The 23,925-nt window shown below is 39.8% G+C and overlaps 1 protein-coding gene across 6 annotated transcripts in view; it reads left to right on the top strand.

The window, feature by feature from the left end:
• The first annotated feature begins 466 nt into the window (after nt 1-466).
• PHF11 (PHD finger protein 11) overlaps nt 467-23,925 on the top strand; it is a 58,807-nt gene continuing 35,348 nt past the window's right edge. Inside the window, exons 1-2 of one of the 6 annotated variants that reach the window (XM_069063651.1) lie at nt 467-693; nt 20,425-20,560. In XM_069063651.1, the coding sequence (XP_068919752.1) occupies nt 20,509-20,560 (52 nt within the window). In that variant the 5' untranslated portion in view covers nt 467-693; nt 20,425-20,508. The remainder of the gene's footprint in view (nt 694-20,424; nt 20,561-23,925) is intronic. The other 5 variants (XM_069063650.1, XM_069063652.1, XM_069063653.1 and 2 more) reach the window with 5 other exon arrangements.

Genomic DNA, 23,925 nt, shown 5'->3' with positions numbered 1-23,925 from the left:
TGAAGTGTTTTCCCATAGTCACCAACAACAGAAGAGGCATTTAAACCAGACCCCCCCCCCCAACTCCTCCCCAATCCAGTGTTCTTTCCGCTGCACCACATTACCCTAATTGGCAAGAATGAAAACTTATATTGGTGCAGAAGTTACATTAAAGGAATTTTTGGTTTCATTTTTTTAACAAACTTAAAATAAATATATATATATTTGTTAAAAGTAGGGGATGCCAGAAGTTTGGGGAAGAAGGGCTCCAGGGAAATCCTGGCCATTCGAAAGCCAAAATAGAGATAAAAATTTAAAAAACAAAGCAAAACAAGAAAGGTCCCTGTTAAGTCCTGGAAGCGCCCGGCCCAGGCGAGCTGAACCCACTGGATTCCCTCGGGACTGGTTCTGGCGAGGTGGGAGGTGTAGCATGCCGAAAACCCACGTCCCCACTCGGTCCACTCCTCCAAAAGAAACCGAAACTCGAGCCCTACAGAGGAACGAAGAATAGAAACTGACTTGGTCCAACCCCTCGGCGTCACTGGGGAGAAGCCAAGGCCTGCAGGGCCTGGTTTATGGGAGAGGAGGAGTTTAGAGAGCCCGGCTACCCGCACCTGGCCCTGCCTTGACCCTCCGCGCTGCAGGCTAACCCCGGGCCAGCCGGGCCCAGCTGCTTGTCAGTCATGATGAACGAGGCCCTAAGAGACCCCGCCGGTAAGTACCACTGCTGCGCCAAACGGGGTTGGGGAAAGAGGGGGGTTTTCCCCTGCTTTCCCCCCCATGCTCGTCTTCAGGCCCAACAAGGCGTGTCCATCCTAGAGGGGAGGAGGGGAAGTCACCCTTCTTTCCAAAGCTAAGCCTTCGGACTAACCTCACCTCTAGAATTTAGCCCCTATGGCCTTAACATCCCACCCGCTTTTTTTTTTAATTAAACATTATTTTTTCTCTCTTCCTTCCCCTCCCCCCAAAAAGGGGAAACTTTTTTTTTTTTAATAAAAAAGTATGTATTAGTTAAGCAAAACAAATTCCCACATTGCCATGTCCAGAAATGCATGTCTCATTCTGAAACCAGAGTCCAGACTGTCAGCAAGTGGGGAGCATCAGCAAGTAAACATTTATTAAGCCCTTACTGTGTGCCAGGCACTTTGATAACCATTTTCTCTGGCAGTCTGCAACTAGCACCCATTATTTCTCTGTCAAGGGACATTTTGTCGTTGCAAGAACTTCAAAAAGTTTTTTTTTTAAAGACTTAAAGATTTTCAGTGCTGTCCACATCCAGAGAAAGAACTACAGGAGTCTAAACGCAGATGGAAGCATACCGTTTTCTTTTTTTGGTTCGTTTTTTGTTCTTTCTTTCTTGTGTTTTTTTCCCATTTGCTCTGATTCTTCTTTCACAACATGACAAATGTGGAAATATACTTAAGATGATTGTACCAGCATGGCCTATATTCCGATTGCATGCTGTCTTGAGAAGGGGGAGTAGGGGAAATTTAGAACTCAAAATCTTATAGAAGTGAATGTTGAAAACTAAAAATTAATTAATTTTTAAAAAGGAAATCATCTCGTCCTATAAAACAACAACAAAAAAGAATGACTTTGAAAATTGTTCTTCTGTAGTTGCAGTTTCCTGGCATTGTCATGATAGTAGTTGAGGAAACAAAGGTTGGAATTTCCTGGACTGGAAAAATACCTCACTGTGGGTTTTTTCTTAGATTTTCCCATAAGAATACAGTCCTGGTACATTTCTTATATTCCTCCTAGGACTATTGATTTCTAATAAGATCAGTCCTGCAAGTAGATGGAATAAGCTTATTGACCCAAGGTTCTCATAAACTATAGGAGAGAATCCCAGTTTATTGAGCAATAGTTGATTTCTTGAGTTGCTTGTGGAGTTTTTCCTACATAGTTTGGCAAACACATATGACTTGAGAGCCTGGAGATATGAAGTTAAAAATAAAATTCCTTGTCCACAAGAATCCTACTTTGTACTTTGGGATCCCAGGCCGAGAGAATAGAATTTACACCAAATACAGAGACTCAGGAGCATCTGGTACAATAGAGGCATCACTGGTTCTGGAGTCAGAGAACCTGGATTCAAATCCTTTCTCTGAGAAGTGACTTATTAGCAAGTCTTATCATGTCCCTGGGCCTCTTCCTCTTCTCATCTGTAAAATGAGTGGGTTGGAATAGGTCTGTGGTGTCAAAATCAAATAGAAATGGATCCCTGTAGCCTCACATTTTGAATTTTAAAAATGCAAAGTAAGGTTATTTAGGCTGTATTATATTTTTATTTATCTTGTTAAACACTTCCCAGTTACATTCTCATCTGGTTTTTGTGCTACTTGGTTCTTGCAGCTATTTGCTGCAAACAATCTGGGAGTTTGACACCTCTGGATGGAGGACCTCTGAGGTCTCTTCCAGTTCCAGTTAAGATCTATGATACTCTAAATAAATACAAAGTAATTGAAGGCAGAAGAGAACATGAATGTTGAGAGGATTGGCAAAGGCTTCCCTTCAAAGCTGGCACCTAAGCAGAGCCTTAGAAGGAAATTTAAAATTCCAAGAGAAAGAAGTATGAACAGAGAGCCCAGGCAAAGACAAAGAAGAGGGGAATGACAGGCGGAGCCAAGATGGCAGCGTAAAGGCAGGGACTTGCCTGAGCTCTCCCCCAGACCCTTCCAAATAGCTTTACATTATAATGCTAAACAAATTCTAGAACAGACAAAAAGATGGAGAACAACAAATTCCCAGCCCAAGACAGCTTAGGAGGTCTGCTGTACCAGAATGAGAGAGGAACGTAGTCCAGCACAGACCTGGACCCACCAAACCTTGAGCAGGCCTCAGGATGACTAAATCAGAGGCAGCAATGCCGGGCAGCTGCTTCTGGAGCTCTCAGCCCACAGACGATCCAGGTTGCAGTGTGGGGGGCAGTCCCAGGCCAGGAGGAGCACTAGAGCACCAGAGCTTGTAGCCACAGTGGAAGGGGGCCCCTTGTCAGACTTCCAAGGCAGGAAAGAGTGCTTGTGGTTGCGCACAGGCCAGGAGAGTGATAAACACCCCTCCTTAGGTCATACCACCTAGGAAGAACTGAAAACTAACAGGTCCCAGAATTATCTCTGAAAACAACTACACAAAATCCCTGGAGCTTGAGACAGTGTGACCTCCACCCTGGAACCAGAGCCTTACTTTGAAAAAGATAAGAGTCAAATAATAAGCTGGGAAAACAAGAAAGGAACAGAAAAAAATTCTGACCATAGAAAGTTATGGTGACAAGGAAGGTCAAAACACACACGCAGAGCACTGGCCCTGGTGTCAGGAGGACCTGAGTTCAAATCCGACCTCAGACACTTAACACACTTACTAGCAGTGTGACCCTGGGCAAGTCACTTAACCCCAATTGCCCAGCCTTCTCCCCTCCAAAAAGTAAAAAAACCCCAAACAAAAAACACACGCAGATAACAAAGAAGATAACAAAGTCAAAGCTCCTACATCCAAAGCCTCCAAGAAAAATGTGAATTGGAGTCAGGCCATGGAAGAGTTCAAAAATGATTTTGAAAAGCAAGTAAGAGAGTTAGAGGAAAAATTGGGAAGAGAAATGAGAGGGATACAAGAAAATAATTTAAAACGAGTCAACAGTTTGGTAAAGGAGACACAAAAAAATAATGAAGAAAAAATACCTTCAAAACACACCAGGCAGGGGTGGGGAACCTGTGGCCTCAAGGCTGCATGTGACCCTCAAGTGCAGCCCTTTGACTGAATCCAAACTTCACAGAACACATCCCCTTAATAAAAGGATTTGTTCTGTAAAACTTGGAACCAGTCAAAAGGCTGCACACAAGGACCTAGAAGGCCACATGTGGCCTCGAGGTCACAGGTTCCCCACCCCTGGACTATGCCAAATGGTAAAAGAGGTTCAAAAAAGTCAATGAAGAGAAGAATGCCTTAAAAAATAGGATTGGCCAAATGGAAAAAGAGGCACAAAAATTCACTGAAGAAAAAAAACTCCTTAAAAAGTAGAATTGGTCAAATGGAAGAGGAGATACAAAAGCTCAGTGAAGAAAATAATTCCTAAAAAATTAGAATTGAGCAAATGGAAGCTAATGACATTATGAAAAATCAAGAAACAATAAAACAGAATCAAAAGACTGAAAAAATAGAGGACAGTGTGAAATATCTCATTGGAAAAACAACTGATCTGGAAAATAGATGTAGGAGAGATCATTCTTAAATTGTTGGACTACTTGAAAACCATGATCAAAAAAAGAACCTGAACACCATCTTTCGTGAAATTATCAAAAGGGGGTGGCTAGGTTGCGCAGTGAATAGAACACTAGCCCTGAAGTCAGGAAGACCTGAGTTCAAATCCAGCCTGAGACACTTGACACACTTACTAGCCGTGTGACTTTGGGCAAGTCACTTAACCCCACTGCCCTCCAAAAAAAAAAAAAAAGAAATTATCAAAGGAAAATGCCCTGATAGTTTAGTACCAGAGGGTAAAATAGAAATTTATAAAATCCACCTATCACCTCTTAAAAGAGATCTCAAAATGAAAACCCCTAGGAATATTATAGTCAAATTCCAGAGGTCAAGGAAAAAATATTACAAGGAGTTGGAAAGAAGCAGTTTAAGTATGGTGGAGCCACAGTCAGGATAACACAAGATTTAGCAGTTTCTGTACATTAAAGGATCAGAGGCCTTGGAATATAATATTCCAGAAGGCAAAGGAGCTGGGATTACAACCAAGAATCACCTACCCAGTAAAACAGTATAATCCTTCAGGGGGAAAATGGATATTCAGTGAACTAGATAGAGGACTTTCAAACCTTCTTGATGAAAAGATCAGAGCTGAATAGAAAATTTGACTTTCAGATACAAAACTCAAAGGAAACAAAAAGATAAACAGGAAAGGGAAATCATGAGGGACTTAAGGTTAAACTGTTTACAATCAGTCTTACATGGGAAGATGATACTTGTATAACTTATAAGAACTTTCTCATTATTAGGGCAGTTAGAAGGAGTATATATAGACAGAGCACAGGTATGAGTCGAGTATGAAGGGATGATATCTAAAGATAATTAAGGGGTAAGAGAGGAATGTACTGGGAGAAAGGGAAAGGGAGAGGTAGAATGGGATAAGTTATCACACATAAAAATATAGGGCAAGAAAAAGCATTTACAGTAGAGGGGGAGAGGTGGGAGGTGAGTGGAAGTAAGCGAACCTTACTCATCAGAATTGGTTCAAAGAAGGAATAACATACATACTTAGTTGGGCATAGAAATCTATCTTACTCTACAAGACAGTAGGAGAGGAAGGGGATAAGAGAAGGGAGGGTAATAGAAGGGAGGATAGCCTGGTGGAGGGAGTGGTCAGAAGCAAAACACTTTTGAGGAAAGATAGTGTGAAGAGAGAGAATAGAATAAATGGGGGGGGATAGAATGGAGGGAAATATAGTTAGCAATACGAAGCAAGTTTTTCAGATAAAGGCCTCATTTCTCAGACATATAGAGAACTGAGTTAAATTTATAAAAATAAGTCGTTCCCAACTGATAAATGATCAAAAGATATGAATAGTTTTCAGATGAAATAATCAGTTATCTATTGCCATATTTTAAAAAAATACTCTAACTCACTATTGATTGGAAAAAATGCAAATTAAAATAATTCTGATGTACTACCTCCATACCTATTAGATTAGCTAATAGGACAGAAAAGGAAAATGACCAATGTTAGAGGGAATGTGGGAAAAAATGAAACATTACCGTACTGTTGGTGGAGTTGTGAACTGAATCAACCATTCTATAGAGCAATTTGGAACTTTGCCCAAAGGGCTATGAAACCATGCATACCCTTTTTCCTAACAGTACCACTACTAGGTCTGTATCCTAAAAGAGATTAAAAAAAAAAAAAGGAAAGGGACTTATATGTACAAAAATATTTGTAGTAACTTTTTTCTGGGGTAAAGAATTGGAAATTGATGGGATGCCCATCAATTGGGGAATGGCTGAACAAACTGTGGTATGTGATTACAACATCAACCTACTGTATTATAAGAAATGATGAGCAGGATGCTCTAAACCTGGAAAGACATGAGCTGATATAAAGTGAAATGTACTGTGTACAAAGTAACAGCAATATTGTAAGATGATTAACTGTGAGTAACTTAGCTGTTCTCAGCAATACAATGATCCAAGACAACTCTGAAGGACTTATGATGAAAAAATACTATCCATCCCCAGAGAGAGAACTGATGGTGTCTGAAAACATATTAAAACATACTTTTTAAATTTTTCTTTATTTTCCTTGAGGGTTTTGTTTGTTTTTTTTTTTTTTTGGTCTATGTTTTCTTTCACAACATGACTTATGGAAATGTTTTGCATGATTACACGTGTATAACCTATATCAAATTACTTGCTTTCTCAATGGGGTTGGTGGGTGGGGAGGAGGAAGGGAGATAATTTGGAATTCAAAGTTTTAAAAAATGAATGTTGAGAATTGTTTTTACATGTAATGGGAAAAATAAAATACTGAAATAGATAAAAAAAAATCCTAAAAGTATTTTCTGAAAAATAGAAAAGGAAAATGACATTAATTTTGGAAAAATGTTGGACTGGGACAGTAGGACAATGACAGAAAGTAATAGGAAACAAGTCTGAAAATGTAGGTTGAAGCCACATAGAGGAGGGAGTGGAGAGAGGAAAGAGGTGAAGTGGTTTTAAATGCCTGACTGAAAAAATGTGTGTTCTATGCAGTGAACTATTTGACTGACTTAACTTCCCTTGAAGTGCTTCCCTTTTCTAATGTGATTGTGCTTCCTCCATTCCTACCTGCTTTTGTCATGGATCCTTGCTTGCACTGGAGTAAGACTTGGGAATAATGAAACTTCATGAGGCAAGGGAGTGACATTTTGTCAGCAGGGCGAAGAATGGAAATGAGAGGTAACTCCTTGAGAATGTCTACAACAGGGCCTCCATTTCCTTCTCTTTCACTCTCTTAAAAGCTCTCTGATCAACCTCATCATTCCACTGAAAGTGCTCACTTCAAAATGACCAGTGATCTAATACTTGCCACATTCAATGGTCTTTTCTCAATTCTCATTCTTCTTTACTTCTCTTGTGACACTACTCTCCTGGTTTTCTTCCTATCTGATTACTCTTTCTCAGTTTCCTTTGCTGGTTCTTCTTCATCCATACCTGCTAATTGTGAATGTCCCATAAGACTGTGTTCTGGGCTCTTTTCTTTTCTCCCTATATTCTGTTTCACATGGTAGTGTCATCAATTCAATAATCATCTCTTTTTTTAAATATTTTTTTTTATTTTAGACTTGAATACTAAAACTTAAATGCATAATAAGAAAATTAAAAGAAATGTATTATAAACTTAAAAATTAAATATAAAATAAGAAAAGGGGGAAAAAGCATGCTATGTGCACAGCAGAACATAAGAGAGGATTCAAAATATGTAGCAATAAATTTCCATTTCAGAAAAGCCTGTGTATTAAAAACTATGAGTTGTGTTGAAAACTGCCATCTTTTCTTTGCTTCCCTGTAGGTTTTCTTTTGTTCTCTGCTGTACACATTTTACTTTGTTCTTTTTCCCTCGTTCATCCCCCCTTCTCCCCTCTCAGGCTACAATTAAGTGTGGACATATTTATATATTAATATTGATATATACATACACATATACATATATATTCACAATACATATATAAAAATAGACTTTCTCTAAATGATTCTACTCCTAATCTTTGTTTTTATGTTTGTATGTATCTCTTATTTCCTATCCCTCCTGACTCCTCTACTTTACTTCTACCTGCTACCTTGCCCTCCTATTACTTAACATACTCTCCCCACCAAGATCCCTCCCTTATCCTCCCATTCCCATTCATCTAAACTTCATAAACTCAACATCTATATCCCCTTTTAACCTATTCCCTCACCCTCCCCTCTAAGGATCTGTCCCTTATCCTCTTCCCCCTCCCTGTCCCCTTAGCATTTTCTTTCTAAATTTAGAAAAATTTTATACTCTTCTAAGATGTATATGTATTGTTCCCTCTTGAATCCATTCCTAATGAAAGTAGGTTATAAGAACTAACAGCCTTCCTGCCCCATCTAATTCCTGTGTATTGGCTCTTCTTCTCACACCTCATTTGTATATGATAATTATCCTTTTTAGCTGCTCTTGAATGGTTTTACTTTTGGAAGTCATATCATGCTCAGGTCTACCCCAGTCTTTCTTATGAATTACCCAATTACTAATAATAATCTTGGACATATGTTTTACATGTTAAATACATAAGAGGTAAACAGTCTGCCTTTACTGAATCCCTTGTAATTGTCTTTGGTATGTACCTCATGTTTCTCTTGGCTCTTGTATGTCAAATCTTAAGTTGTTTTGTTTTAAATAAAGTTCTGAAAGTCTGACAATTCATTAAATATCCATTTTTTTTCATTCAGGATTATGCTTAGTTTTGCAGGGCATATTTTCAGCCAGAACCCCAGCTCTTTGATATATATAGTGTTCCAAGACCTGTGGTCTTTTAGTTTTGTTGCTGCTAGGTCTTGTGTGATTCTAATTGTGGCACCACCATAGTTGCTCATAATATTTTATCCTTGAGCTGGGAGGTTTGGAATTTGACTATAGCATTCCTGTGGGTTTTCCTCCTAGGATCTCTTTCAGGTGGTGATTAGTGGATTTTTTCTATTTCTTCTTTCCCTTCTTGTTCTAATGCTTCAGAATAATTTTCTTTCATTATTTCTTGTATTATTATATCAATATTTTTTTATCATAGCTTTTTTTTTTTTAAGCAATTGGGGTTAAGTAACTTGCTCAAGGTTACACAGCCAGTTATTTCTGGGTGTGGTACTAAGTATCTAAGCCTGGATTTGACCCCAGGTCATCCCTACTCTGGGGCCAGTGCTTTTACTCACTGTGCCACCTGGCTGCCCCTGAGCAATTGGGGTTAGGTAACTTGCTCAAGGTTACACAGCCAGGTGTTTCTGGGTGGGTGCTAAGTGTCTGAGCTCGGATTCGATCCCAGGTCATCCCAACTCTGGGGCCAGTGCTCTTACTTGCTGTGCTACCTGGCCACCCTGATCATAGCTTTGAGGTAGTCCAGTTATCCTTATCTTTTTTCTTCTAGATCTGTTCTCCATATCAGTTGTTTTTCTTATGAGATATTTCACATTCTCTTCTATTTTTTCCTTTCTTATATATTGTTTTATTATTTCTTGATCTCTTATAACTTCTCTGGCTTCCCCTTGCCCAGTTCTGAGTTTCAAGAAGTCAATTTCTTCCTTAATATTCTGGATCTCCTTTTCTAATTGGTTGACTTTCTTTTCATAATCTTCTTGTTTTTCTTGTATTGTTCTTATTTTTTGTTTTGGTTTTCTTCAATCTTTCTCATTTTTTTTAAGTCTTTTTAAAGTTCTATGAATTCTTATTGACATTACTCTTTGGGGCAGAAGATTTCTTTGCTTCACTATCCTTCTCTGAAGACAAACACTTGTCTTCTCTATTCCCATAGTAACTCCCTATGGTTGGATTTTTTTCTCCTTTGCATTTTTTTTTTGGTAATAGCTTAATTTTTGTAATCACCTCTAGTCCTGGGGAATGGGGGGGGAGGGGCCTCTGACCTCAGATCCTCCTTTAGTTCTCCTCTCTGACCCTGAACCAAACTCAAGACCTCCCACAGCCAATGGCATCCCCTCCTCACTGTTTCTGCACTCACTGGTAATGTGTTGGTTCCTTCTCATCCTGCTGCTTTCCACAGCACAGCTGGGTCTGGTGTTGCTTGTCAGCTAATCTTCTTTAGCTCAGATGCCCAACTCCCCTCACTCTCCTAGGAGTAGAAGTTCCTGCAGCTGGGGCCAAGGCAGCCTTCCAACCCTGCTAATGCCAGGGCTTGCTGCTCATTGTTTAAGTGTACTTAACCTAAAAGTGTTTACTCTTCACAGGAACCAAACCTCCTCTGGGACTTTTCTTCAGATCATTTCTGATTGTCCCAGGAGAACCCCTGTTCTGCCCCTTCTCTTGTTTACTTTTATCACTCTCTGTTTGCCCTGAGGCACTGTTTTTTCTCTTTTGTGGAGGTAAATCTTGAGAGTTTTGGATTTTCTGACCTACTCTACCATCTTCCTGGAGTCCTCTCCCCAATAATCATCTCTATGCTGATGGTTCTCAGATCTACTTATCTGAGAATGTTTAATGTTTCTGCTGACCAGCAGTCTCCCATCTCCAACTACCTTTTGGACCCCTTAAATTATATTTCCAGTAGAAATCATAAACTCAAAATGTTCAAAACTGAAGAAATTTTCCTCCTAAATCCTCTGTTCTTCCTAATTTCCCTATTACTGTTGAGGATAACCACTACCCTTCCAGTAACTTATGCTTACAATCCTGGTGTCATCCTTGATTCCCCACTCTTTAACCTTCCACATCCAATCTGTTTCTAAGGATTGCTGATTTTACTCCCTCGTTGCATTTCCTGCATAATCTGCCTTCTCTCTTCTAATACTGCTACCACCCTGGTGCAAGTCCTTATCACCTCACTCCTAAATTTTGGCAATAATAACCTGCTGCTTGTTCTCCCAGCCACAAGTCTCTCCCCACTCCAGTCCATTCTCCAATCATCTGTCAAAATGATCTTCCTAAAACACAAGTCTGATCATGTTACCCACCTACACAATAAACTCTGGTGGCTCCCTGAGCTTCAGGACCAAATATAAAATCTCTTTGACTTTCAAAGTCTCTCGTACCCAACTCCCTAGCTTTCCAGTCTTCTTATACCTTGTGATAGTAATGGAATGTGGAGATTCCCCTGTATTGGGCTTGGTTTTCAAATTGATTGTATTAAAACCCAGAGCTTGTTAATCCCACCTGTGGGATGGACTTTTTGATGTGAAAAGAAAGTCCTGACTGGGAGGAGCTGGTGACGTAGATTTGGAGAGACAAGAGAGAGGCGGAAGTTCTTTTTGGGAGCAGCACCTCGTGGAGAGGTAGAGACTAAGAGATTGCTGGTGGCCACTTTGAATTGCCCTGGACTTTTGAGACCTGCCCCCTGAGCTGCCAAGGACTGAGGAGACATGGCTGTTTTGCTGGTACTTTGTCTGTCTGTTTTGATGTTATTTTGCCAGATTTGTCCACTGGTGAAAGACTGTCCTGTTGAAGAAGTCCTGGAACCTGGCATTTGGTTAAGAAGGCCTGAGACTGTCCTGCAGACAGAGAGTGAATACTGTCCACTGGTGAGGGACAGTACTGTTGTTGCAGGGGTCTGGAGACTGTCCGGCAGACAGAATGAATACTGTCCACTGGTGAAGGACAGTGCTGTTGTTGCAGGGGTCTGGGAGCCTTTCTGTTGGTTCAGAAGCCCTGAAGAAGGATTTTCTTGTTGTATGTTTACAGAAATCCTGGGAGAGGGCTTTGCTAATGTGTTCAGGGGTTCTAGGACTGTTCTACAGACAGAGGATAAATTCATGAAGGGACTGGCAATGTATCTTATGGCCTTGCTAAGCCTTGTCTCCCCAGGAACTAAGATTGCTGAAAACTTGCCTCGTGTCAAGATGAAGAAAAGACCTCCATTTGGGTATTAAGTGCTGTGTTTAAACTTGATGTAACTCTGGGGTAGATTCAATTGTGATCCAGGGGTGGGGAACTTTTGACCTTTTTGTGTTCTATGGTTGAGCAAATGAATGTATTTTACTTATGTTTGGAAACTAATCTCCATTTGAGAAGAGGGGCTTTGTGGTGGACTTAATTAAGGTATAGCCTAGGGGTGGAGAAGTATTTGGAACAGAGACTTTGTAATTGATTGAATGATTGGAAAGTCCTGGGGTGGGGTAGGCCTTGGAGATGATTTAATCACACTTAGTAAATGCTGTATTTTGAATGATGTCATGTTTTGATATTCTCTGTTCTGGGTTTGTTACTGAATAAAATGGAGAGCACCTATGCTGGTATTTCGAACCTGGGAAGTTGCCTTTGCTTGGTATTACATTACAACCTACACAACACATCCTTCCTCTATCTCCCCATGTGTTCCATGGTCTAATGACACTGGTCTCTTTGCAGTTCCTCAAACAATATATTCCATCTCTTGACTGAGCATCTGAACTGACATGTCCCCCATGTTTAAAATATTCTCCCTCCTCATCACTTCCTGGATTTCCTGTCTTCAAGTCTCATCTAAAATCCCACCTTCTATAGGAAACATTTACTAATGCCCCTTAATTCTAGTGCCTTCCCTCTGTTGATTATTCCCAATTTATCCTGTATGTAATTATTAATATATTGTTTCCCCTATTAGATTGCGAACTCTTTGAGAGTAGGGACCATCTTGTCCATTACTTTGTATGCCCAGTGTACAGTGCCAGGTACATAGTAAGCTCTTAGAAAATGTTTATTGACTGATAGGGAGACCAGTTGGGAGACTGTTGGAATAATTTACTCAATAGGCAGTACCCAAACCAGGATAACCAAGGTAGACCCCCAAGGTGGGAATTTTGTATGTCTTTTGTATCTCTTTGGAAAACTTCAGTTTCCTTAAAAACCTGAAGTCTTTTTCCTTTTGTTCACAAGAAAAGTCTGTTTACTTTGTATTTTTAATCAATAGTACCTAGATCAGGGTGGTGGCTTTGTGAATGAAGAAAAGACATATGTGAGAAGGGATTATTGACTGATTAATGAGCAAAACGAAAGCTCCTTGAGGGCAGAGACTTCTGTTTTTTGTATTTGTATCTCTAGTACCTAAGGTGACACTTTAAAAATGATTCTTGATTGACAAAAAAAAGAAGAAAGCTAAAAATATAGAAAGAGTCTAATTTATAAAGAGCTTTAAATAACTGGTCCCAGAGGTAATGAGTAAGAGCTGAAGGATTTATAGAAATTTTCATGGAAGACATGGCTTGTAAAGAAAATAGGAGATGTGACCTGGATATCTAGAACTATTTGGTGATTATTAGGCAAATGACTTGATCTGTAGAGATGAATATTTGAAAAAATGATAATTGCCCTAAGTTAGAGTGAGGTTCCTTACCAAAAGGATCCAACACTACACCGAGAAAAGTCATTGAAAGGCTGTCTCAAGGACCTTAGCTTGCTGAGATGACCTTGATCTCCCACCACCTGCTTGAGAGGTGCCAGGCCTCAGACTTGAGGTCCCAAGGGAGCAGTCCTAGGGATGCTTGTGTCATTTCTAGGGTAAAGGTCTATGTTCATTCTGAAAGAACAAAATACCCCAGCTAAGCATTGTAGCTAAGGCTGAAGCTGAAGGAGGTGGAAACTACCTTCCAGTGCCATCTATCCTACAGGCTAGAGGAAGGAAGGTCACATGGAACTGGGAGGACCAAAGCATGAATGAGGCAGCCACCACAAGGATCAGGGCTGAGACTTGGAAAGAGGCTTTTGGGACAAATGCTGTGATGGTGTCAAAGTGACAGTCTAGAAGTGGCATCTCTACTCACTATGTCACAGCCAAATGTGGTTCCTCGTTACCTCTCATTTGTGGTTCTATAATCACCTTCTAATTTATCTCCCTTCTTTCCAATCTCCAGTTTCTCCTTTTTTTTTTTCTGTTCTCTTACCTTCCTTTTCTCTCCCATACCCTCCCCTATCTCTCTCCCTTTCCTTTTTCTCTCTAGTCCCTCCTTAACTTACTTTCCTTTTACTATAGATCCCAAAGTGGAAATTATGTATCTCTTTTTCCCTTGGAAAGCTTCAGGTTGCCTTAAAAACCTGAAGTATTTTTCTTCTGTTTATTAGGAAAGCCTGTTAACTTTTATTTGTTTGAAAAGCTTGCTTTGTCTTTATAGACATTGCTAACCACAGGAAAAAATTTTAAGGAACTATAGATCCTTGTGTTACAACTTTCCAGAACAGAACATGTTTATACCAGAAAACTCACCAAGGTAATGAATCACTGATGGGGGTATGGGATGAGCTGGAGGGACAGAGCAGGCAAGAGGGGAGACTGGGAAATAAAAGTTGCTGAACTGCCCTGGTCTCTTTTCCACTCTACTACTGCTATACAAATACACTGTCAGCACATCTAGGATAAATACAAGTTAGTTTATGGAGGGAGAGAAGGGCAGCAGCAGCTGCAGAGATCAGGAAAAGTTTCATGTAAAAAGGTGATCTGTGTTTTGAAGGAAATAAGGGTTTCAGTGAGGGGAAGGGGAGGGGAGGAAGGAAAGCATTCATTCTAGGCATGGCTGAAAGTTGATTCCAAGAAGGGGGATGGGAGGAGATTGGAGATGAATTTCCATGGGTGAAGAATAGCAAGATCATCCTAGAGTACAGGAAGGAAAGTAATTTATGATGAGAGTAGAAAAGTAGATTGGGGCAGGGTTGTGAAGGGCTTTAAAAACAAAATAGTAGTTTATATATATAAATTTTTTTGCTGGAAGGGGGTAGGTAGGGCACTTGGGGTTAAGTGACTTACCCAAAGTCACACAGCTAGTACGTGTCAAATATCTGAGGCTGAATTTGAACTCAGGTCCTCCTGATTCCAGGGCCAGTGCTCTATTCACTGTGCCACCTAGCTGTCCCACATAGATAGATAGATAGATAGATAGATAGATAGATAGATAGATAGATAGATAGATAGATAGAGATAGAGATTTTTTTTAAGTTAAATTAAATTTCTTCAATTAACCCAAACTATCTTTTTCTCCTTCCTACCCCTCTACCCTTTTTTCCTACTGCCAAATGAAAAACAAAGTAAAGCTTATGGAGCAAACTATATATGGTTTTTGGCAAAACAAATTCCTACATTGACCATGTCCAAAAAATGTCTGTCTTATTCTGGATACTTCTCTGGTATGAGGTAACATGTGGCATGTTTTATTTTCAGTCTTTTGAACTAGAGCTTTATTATTCTACTGATCAGAGTTCTAAAGTCTCTCTAAGTTCTTATTCTTTACAATATTGTCATTGTATAAACTGATTTCCAGGTTCTGCTCACTTCACTTGGCAGCAGTTCATTTTTTGTTCTTATAGCACATTTGGGCTGTATGAGGTGTTCATGAAAGACTAGAGCTTCTGGTGTGAGGGCTTGCCCACCCTGCCTTTTCAGGGTTTTTCACCCACCTTTGGTGTCCACCTATCACCCACTTCTCACCGGTGGTTCCAAGAAGTGTAGCATGAACACTGGCCACGTCCTGGTAAAACCTTCCCTGCAGATGGGCTAAACCAATTTGAGAGTAATCTATGCACCTCAAACCCATAGAAGAGTTAGGGGGTATGTGGAACATGTGGTTATGAAAGTGGCTGAAACAGGTGCTGTGGAGCACTTAGAGCTTGATCAGACATTGAAGACATCAAGGTCATCCACTGGGCGATAGCCAGTCATCCTTACTTTTGTCTTGCCACTGGACTTCAATGACTGGAAAAGAGTGCAGCTGACAACTCTGTGCAACTCTGCCTCACTTAAATCCAATTCATGCACCAGTCAAGACATCATCCATAAGCCACTATTTTAACCCAGCATCATGATGTTATTGATCCTCTTTGAAGATGAAAGACAAATAATAGTAGCACAATGGCATTCCATCATATCATCCACTATAACTTCTTTTTATTGTTATTCAGTTGTTTTTTTGGTTGTGTCCAGCTCTTCACGACCCCATTTTGGGTTTTCTTGGCAGAAATATGGAAGTGGTTTAGCATTTCCTTCTCCAGCTCATTTTACAGATGAGGAAACTGAGGCAAACAGGCTTAAATGACTTGCCCAGGGTCGCACAACTAAGTGTCTGGGGTCAGATTTGAACTCAGGAAGATGATTCTTCCTGACTCAAGGTCCAGCACACTTTTTACTGTACCATCTAGCTGCCCAATAACTTCTTTAGTCTCTCCCCAATTGAAAAATATCTTCTCAGATTTCAGTTCTTTGAAATTTGGAGAAATATTAGTTGCTCATGGGTAGGCTGAGACAATATAATAAAAAATAACAATACTGCCTAAATTGTAATATAAATTGTAAAAAATTATATTGCACAAAAAGAGCTATCATAAATAATATATACACATGGGTCTTTTTCCTCATTTTTGGGCAGAGGACTTTCATAGCCTTGGTAACTATATTATCCAGTCAATATGTTAGAAACACAAACACATTTGATACCAATATTTGGGTATCAAAAGAAGTTTATTGTGGAGGAATTCAGAGGAACTAAAACACCCTGGGCCAGAAGCAGACTCTGCCCCTTTTTTAGGAAGGAGGAGAGGAGAATACAAAAGCAAGAAAAGCTTTATACCATTAGTCCTGCATGGACACTCCTTTCAGAGGATGAATTGGTTCGTTCTCTTCAGGGTTTCAATTTTCCCATATACCCTTTTCATATTTCTCTTAAACATGACCTACCTCCCATCATCATATATTATCATGCATCCCATGTTCTGCTAATGAGGCTCTAATTTTATGCAGGGCATGTCAGATAATATTCATGAGGTTTATTAAGCAAGCACAGCAGTAATTAGTAATTTTGGAATACTTGGTCATTGACCCCTCACTGGTTTAAACCAGATCAGTCCTTATCCTGGTCTGAGAATCTCCCAAGATCGCTGTTTGCTTTCTTATTGGTTGGGTCCACCCTCTGTCTGCTAACTCCCTTTATCTTACTTTAGTAATGGCTAGCAATTTTATGGAATTAACTCCTTGCTGTTTTTCATAATTTATTATCAGTAGTTTTTACATCAGTAATTTTTAGCAATTCCGTGGAAACTTAACCCTTTGCTATCTCTCACAAATAGGTGTGCACAATTTAATAGATTTGGTGGTATAATTCCAAAATGTTCTCCAGAATATCTGTACTGACTCATAGTTATACAAGCAATGTTTAATATACCTTTCTCCTTGGGTGGCCAGGTAGCACAGTGAGTAAGAGCACCGGCTCCAGTGTCGGGATGACCTGGAGATCCAATCCCAGGCTCAGATACTCAGTACCACACCCAGAAATAACTGGCTGTGTAACATTGAGCAAGTTACTTAACCCCAATTGCTTAAAAATAAATAAATAAAAATATACCTTTCTCCTCCTCCCCCAGCTCCCTCAGAATGTCATTTTCCATATTTTTCAACTTTGCTAATCTGATGGGTATGAGGTGGTACACTAGAATTGTTTTAATTTTAATTTTTTTATTTATTAGTAATTTAGAATATAATTTCATATCTCTTTTTATAGCTTGGAATTTTTTTTCCTCTAAAATCATCTATTCATATTCTTTAACCATTTACCAGTTGGGGAATGTCTCTTATTCTTATAACTTTGAGCCAGTTCTCTATATAGCTTAGAGATAAGACTTTTATCAGGAAAACTTGCTGCAAAAAATGCTTCCCCCTTCCCCCCCCGCCCCTTCAGCCATTTACTTGATTCCTTTCTATTTTTACTTGCATTGATTTTGTTTGTGTAAAAACAGTTTAATTTTAGGCAATCAAAATTATTCATTTTACTTTCTGTGATATCATCTCTATCTCTTATTTATATCCTCCTTGCACTCTTCCCCTATCCATATGTCTAACAGGTAATTTCTTCCATGCCCTTCTAATTTTTTTTATGTCACTATTTATTTACTTATTTGGAGTCATGTACCTATTTGGAGTTTATCTTCTTATGTGATGAGGGAATTGGTCTATGACTCATTCATGCCAGATTCTTTTCCAATTTTTTTCTAAAGGATTTGTTAGCTTTTATTCCAATAGTTTTGATATTTGGATTTTTCAAATAGTAGGTATTTTTGCATTAATATACTGTGTACCTAATCTATTCACTGATTAACTTCTCTGTTTCTCAACCAATGCCAAATTGTTTTGATAATTACTGCTTTATTGTATATTTTCAAGTTTGGGACTACTTAGCCCTCTTCCTTCCCATGTCTTCTCCATTATCTTGACCTTTAATCTTCCAGATGAATTTTATTATTATTTTTCCAGTTCTATAAAGTAATTCTTTTATAATTTGATTGGCATGGCATTGAATATATAAACTAATTTATATTACACTTTAGGCAGTATTGTTATTTTTTTTATTATATTGGCTCAGCCTACCCATGAGCAACTAATATTTCTCCAATTATTTCTATCTTATGTAGAGAATAACTTGTATTTTATCTGAGAGGCAACAGAGAGCCATTGGAGTTGTTGTACATATCCTTCCTTCTCAAAGAGGAACATGACTTTAGGGAAATGATGACATGACTTGCAGTTGACTTGGATTTGAGTGAGGGGGTGCTCTGCGAGGTCCCCAACCTCTCTTTCTCCTCCAGAACCATCTGCATCCAGTGGCTAGATATTCATCAGGATGACTGAAGATGGCCCAGGATACATTGGGAGACCCTGGACCTTGTAGGCTAAGGTCTTGTAAGATTCTTACTTTGAGTGAGGTAATGCCCATTCACTGAATAGGCCTCTTTAAGAAGTTAATCAAGGGAGTGGCCCCTTTAATTAAGAAAAAAAATTTAAACTGGGAGGGAAGGACCCTCAGGCTTCCTGGCCAAAAGAGAACAGTTACTATTTTGTGTTTACATTCACTCTGTGTTAGGAGGGCAGGAACCTATTGTCCAATCTAAGAGCTCCAGAGTGAATTGGGTTTAGGGCAGTCAACCCAAAGGAAAAAAGGCAGCTTTTGGTTCTGGGCAGAGCACCTCCAGTTAAGGTCAGAGAGAAGAGAAAAGGGGAGGGGAGGGAAAGGGAGAAGAAAGAAGAGGAAAGGCCACTCACAGGTTGTGTTTGTCCTTTATTCTGCAAGAGGACCATGACATCAGGGAAATGATAACATGACATGACATGAGTTGACAGAGCAGGGAAATGACATCATAAGACATGTTTAAGAAAAATCCCTTTGGTAACTGTGGAGAATAGATTGGAGTGTAAGAGACTTGAGGTAAGAGGTCTCATTAGAAAGCCTTTGCAGTAACACAGTATCTGTGGAAGCAAACTTTGTAGCTGACTGAGAATGCCAATGAGCCAGTCAATAGCCTCTAGTCTTTAGGCACTGTTTTAAGAAAAAGAAAATCATTTTGGCTCAGCGGTTATTCAATAATGCTAAAAGGTAGGTCAATCTAAGAACCTTGGGGAAAAAATAGATTTTATCACTGAAGTCACATCTACTTGGGCAAAAGTTCCTGAAGTCAAGACAGATAGGAAATGTCATGCATTACCAACTCTTGAAAACAAATTTATTAAATCCCATGTCCCTATTAGAAGTATTTTAATGTTCTTCTATAAATATCAATAGGCATAATCTGGAATGGTAGAATGAACACTGGACTAAGTCAGGAGAGTTCCAGTTCTACAAGTGACTAGCCATGTGACCATGGGGAGGTGAACTTTTCTCGGAGCCTCTCATCTGTAAATTTAAGACATTAATGTACAGTTATTATGAGCATGTTTATGAAAGTACTTGTCAAGCATAAAGCAGTACAGAAATGTTAAAAGGTGGTCTTTTCCTAAGCATATAAAGTCAATATAATTGCTAATAAATAAAATTTCAGCACAAGGTCAAGGAAGCTCAGAGTATAGAATTCTGGCTTCCACCTCACAAAGATCCCCATTTTCTTCAAAGAACTGTTTCTGAACTGTATTTATAATCCCCAACATCTAGACACAATAAAACCCATAGTCCCACCTTAAATAACTTGTTTCTAAAGATGAGGGCAGAAAGTTATGTTTTTCCCCATGCAGCTAAAGACTCATGCCCACAAACAGGCATAATGAAGGGAGACATGATTTTCCTTGTCTTGAATGTCTTGGGGAATCATAGTAGTGACCCATCTCTTATTCCAGTTGAAAAACCCAAAGTCCGCAGCTCTATGAGGCATCATATGAACAAAAAGTAATTTTCCCATAGTCTCCTGACAGTTCTTCAATTTAGAATTTCTTAGTGATCTTCTTCAAAACCCTGAAAACAGGCATCTGTAAATAAGCTGATGGACCACAATGCCTTTTAGCCATCTTTGCCTTTAGTTAGGGCTTTTGCTTCTGAGAAGGTGAGAAGACAAAGGTCAGCTGAAGGAGAAGACACAGCTTCTGCCTAAAGTGGAAATTTCACAGCACTGACTACCCCTTGCTGCCTCAAAAAAAGCTTATTAGACCAGAATCAGAAATCAGAGAAGGCAGCTGCTTGAGTGGGGAATTTCTGAGAGAGTGGACTGAATGAAGCCTTGGAATTCTTTTTTGGAAGAAGCTGAACCCTCTTAGTGTTATACATCAAGTCAAATGGAGTCAATAGTCATTTATTAAATACCTACTATGTGCCAGTCACTGTACTTTAGCACCCTCTAGTATTTAAGGGCTGGTGGAAGGAAGACAGAAAAACTGAGCAGGTGCTCTGGGAGCTGATTGGAGGAAAACTGGAGCTGGCCTGGGATCACCCTTTAGTGCCTGCCTTCTATAACCTGAGCCCCAGGAAAACCCTTCAGGGTACTAACTGCATTGCTTTCTATTCCTCTGTCAGACTTGATAGGGAGAAACTCCTCAGAACTCCAGAGAGAGGAACTAAGGATCTCTGTACTGCTTAAGCTTGAGGGTGCAGCTTGTCATGCAAACAGCTACTATGTTAACCCGTTTGATCCTCATAAGAACTCTGGGAGGTAGGTACTACTATTAGCCCCATTTTGTGATTGAGGAAACTGAGGATTCAGTGACTTACCTAGGGTTACACAATTAGTAAGTGTCTGAGGCCAGATTTGAACTTAGGTCTTTCTGACTCTAGACACTGAGCTGTATGTGCTGAACCAGGTGCCTCTGAGTAGCAGAAGAGTAAGAGAAAAGAGAGGCTCAAGAACAGGTAATAAATAGTATAGTGTCCTAGAAGAAACCGCCAATATCCAGATCTGCCATCAGATCTTGACTTACCCCATGCACGTGGGTTTCACTTCTCGTGTACCTCATGACTAGGTTTCTGTGAATGTGTGTCTCCTGTCCCCTACATACAGTGCATACTTTGGTAAGAGAGTGTGTTCTAGACTTAAGGGTGGATTCATACTTTGATTATTCTTGCTTTGACTAACTACTGAGTAAATGCCAAGTTTATTATTGCTTTGGTCTTCTCATTCAGTAAATGTTTCATGTTTAAGAGTTTATTGTAGGGGTGGCTAGGTGGCTCAGCGAGTAAGAGCACCAGCTGGGATGACCTGGATCAAATCCCGGGCTCAGATACTCAGCACCACACCTAGAAATAACTGGCCGTGCAACCTTGAGCAAGTTACTTAACCCCGATTGCTTAAGGAAAAAAAAAGAGTTTATTGTGCTTCTTTGTTTAAATGGGAAACACACTGGTGGGGACTAAGGACCTTCAGTGGTGAGCATCTCTAGTGTTGCCTCCCCACAATAGATTTACCCTTAGGAACGTTAAGAGTGAGTTATTGCTTTGTGGTCACTTCTCTAGGAAACCACCCTGACCAGCCAATGTGAGTGTAGGATAGGAACAAATCAGCCACCCCAGCCATGGGGTTCAGGAAGAAAGAGAGCTTAAGAAAAAATTGGGGAGGGGGAGCGGAGTCAAGATGGCAGATTAGAAACAGGACTTCCGTGCAGCTCCAGCTCCCAACTCCCCCAATTCATGTAAAAAAATGACTCTAGACAAATCTTGGAGCTACAGAAACCACAAAATGACACAGAGAAGCTAACCTTCTGCTGAGGACAGCCCGGCAGGCCGGCAGCAAGTGGCCAGCACAGCATTTTGGGAGCTGACCCCAGCCCTGCTGGAGCAGGAGGTCTTAGTCCCAGGGCAGCCTGACCAGCCACCGGCTGGGGGGGACTTTAGATCACCAGCAGCTGTGGCGGTTTCCAGAATTATCAACCCATAGATGCCAAGGACAAAGTGAGAGGTCAGTGCAGTGTGGACATTGGGACCTGGGAATTCAGAGTGCGATCAGACCTTTGCCCCCAGGGTGAGAAGCAGGTGACACACCACTGTGCAGCCACCACCAAGTCGCAGTTTCAGCTCTTGGCCTGCAGAGTGTAGGGGGACCAAGCCAATAGTCTGAGGGGTAATCGCTCTTGCTTTAACCTGCTTGGATCTGGATTGCGGTCTAGGGTGGTGATCCAGGGTGCATGACCAGCTTGCCAGAGAGGGTGGAGGCTTCAGAGAAGGCACCCAACTAATACCTTTGGCCACTGTGAAAACCCCAGCATTTGGGATAAAGCTTCCATTTCTGGTAGCAGAGTTCTACTGTAGCAAAAGGCTCAAAAGTCAAGCAATTGAGGGGCAACATGAGCAGGCAAAAGAAGCAAAGCACACAGAGCAACCCAACTTTACACTCCTATTTTGGGGACAAAAAGGATCAAAGCATGGAACAGGAGAAAGACAGTGAAGTCAGAACTCCTGCACCAAAAGCTTTCAAGAAAAATATGAGCTGGTTACAGGCCATAGAGGAGCTTAAAAAGGATTTTGAAAATTAAATAAGAGAAGTGGAAGAAAAATTGGGAAGAGAAATGAAAATTAAGAAGTGAGAGTAAACATCCTGGCTGAAGAAAATAACACCTTGAAAAATAGACTAACTCAGATGGCAAAAGAGGCTCAAAAAGGCAATGAGGAGAAGAATGCCTTAAAAAGCTGAATTTGCCAGATGGAAAAAGAATCTCAAAAGCTCACTGAAGAGAATCATTCCTTCAGAATTAGATTGGAGCAAATGGAAGCTAGTAACTTTATGAGAAATCAAGATGCTGTTAAACAGATCCAAACAAATGAAAGAAGAGAGGGCAATAAGAAATACCTCATTGGAAAAACCACTGACCTGGAAAATAGATCCAGGAGAGATAATTTAAACATTATTGGACTACTTGAAAGCCATGATAAAAAAAAAAACAAACCTAGAAATCATCCTTCAAGAAATTCTCAAGGAAAATTGCCCTGATATTTTAGAATCAGAGGGCAAAATAGAGGTTGAAAGAGTCCACCAATCACCTCCTCAAAAAGATCCCAAAAAGAAAACTCTTAGGAATATTATAGCCAGGTTCCGGAGTTCCCAAATCAAGGAGAAAAAATCACAAACAGCCAGGAAGAAACTATTTCAATATTGTGGAAACACATTAAGGATAACTCACAACCTGGCAGCTTCCACATTGAGGGATCAAAGGGCTTGGAATATGATATTCTGGAGGTCAAAGGAGCTGGGGTTAAAACCAAGAATCACCTACCCAGCAAAACTGAGTATGATGTTCCAGGGGAAAATATGGTCATTCAGTGGAATAGATTATTTTTTTTCAACCACTAATCAAGCTTGCTTTTTTGTTTACCTAACTGCAACAGTAGAAAACCCTATTTAACATAAATAAGTTGCTACCAATGACCATAATCTTTTTATTACTTTGTTGGATAAATCCCAGAACTCTTCGTTCACCTGTAGCCAAAGCAAAATGAGATTCACAGCTTCAAATTCTTGTTTCAGTATGCTATCATAAGACAAGTCAATTAACCATTCTTTTTTAGATGCAGTAAGACCGAGTATAACATACTGTGTCCGCAGCAAATTGGTTCCTTATGCATATATATTTTGAAATAGGTCGATCTTTAAAATAAAATGCAAATTGCTTTTGTAGTTCAGTCAAGTGATTAGTAAGCATCCCCAGAGATTGGTAAGTGGTTAAGTGGATAGAACACTAGAATTGGAGTCAGGAAGACCTGATTTCATTCAGATCCAGCCTCAGACACTTATTAGCTGTGTGAACCTGGGCAAATCTGCTTCAGTTTCCTCAGCTGTTAATGGGGATAAGAACAGCACCTATCTCCCAGGACTGTGACGATCAAATGTGATTATATTTGTAAACACCCTATTTGTATATTTGTATATACATATATTTGTATTTGTATAATATAGACATATATTTGTAAACACCATATCCGACATACAGTAGATACATAATAAATCCTTTCTCCCTAATAAACAGGTATTTATTTTCTTCTGTTTCATTTTTAGGTCAGGTAGCTATGAAATTGGGAAAAAGATAAAAA

Source organism: Petaurus breviceps, unplaced genomic scaffold (assembly GCF_028583685.1).
Source record: "Petaurus breviceps papuanus isolate PSGF00001 unplaced genomic scaffold, PetGlider_PUasm1.0 90594, whole genome shotgun sequence".
Taxonomy (NCBI): Eukaryota; Metazoa; Chordata; class Mammalia; order Diprotodontia; family Petauridae; genus Petaurus; species Petaurus breviceps.
The sequence above is the reverse complement of the archived record's forward strand: the minus strand, read 5'-3'. Positions and strand labels throughout refer to the sequence as shown.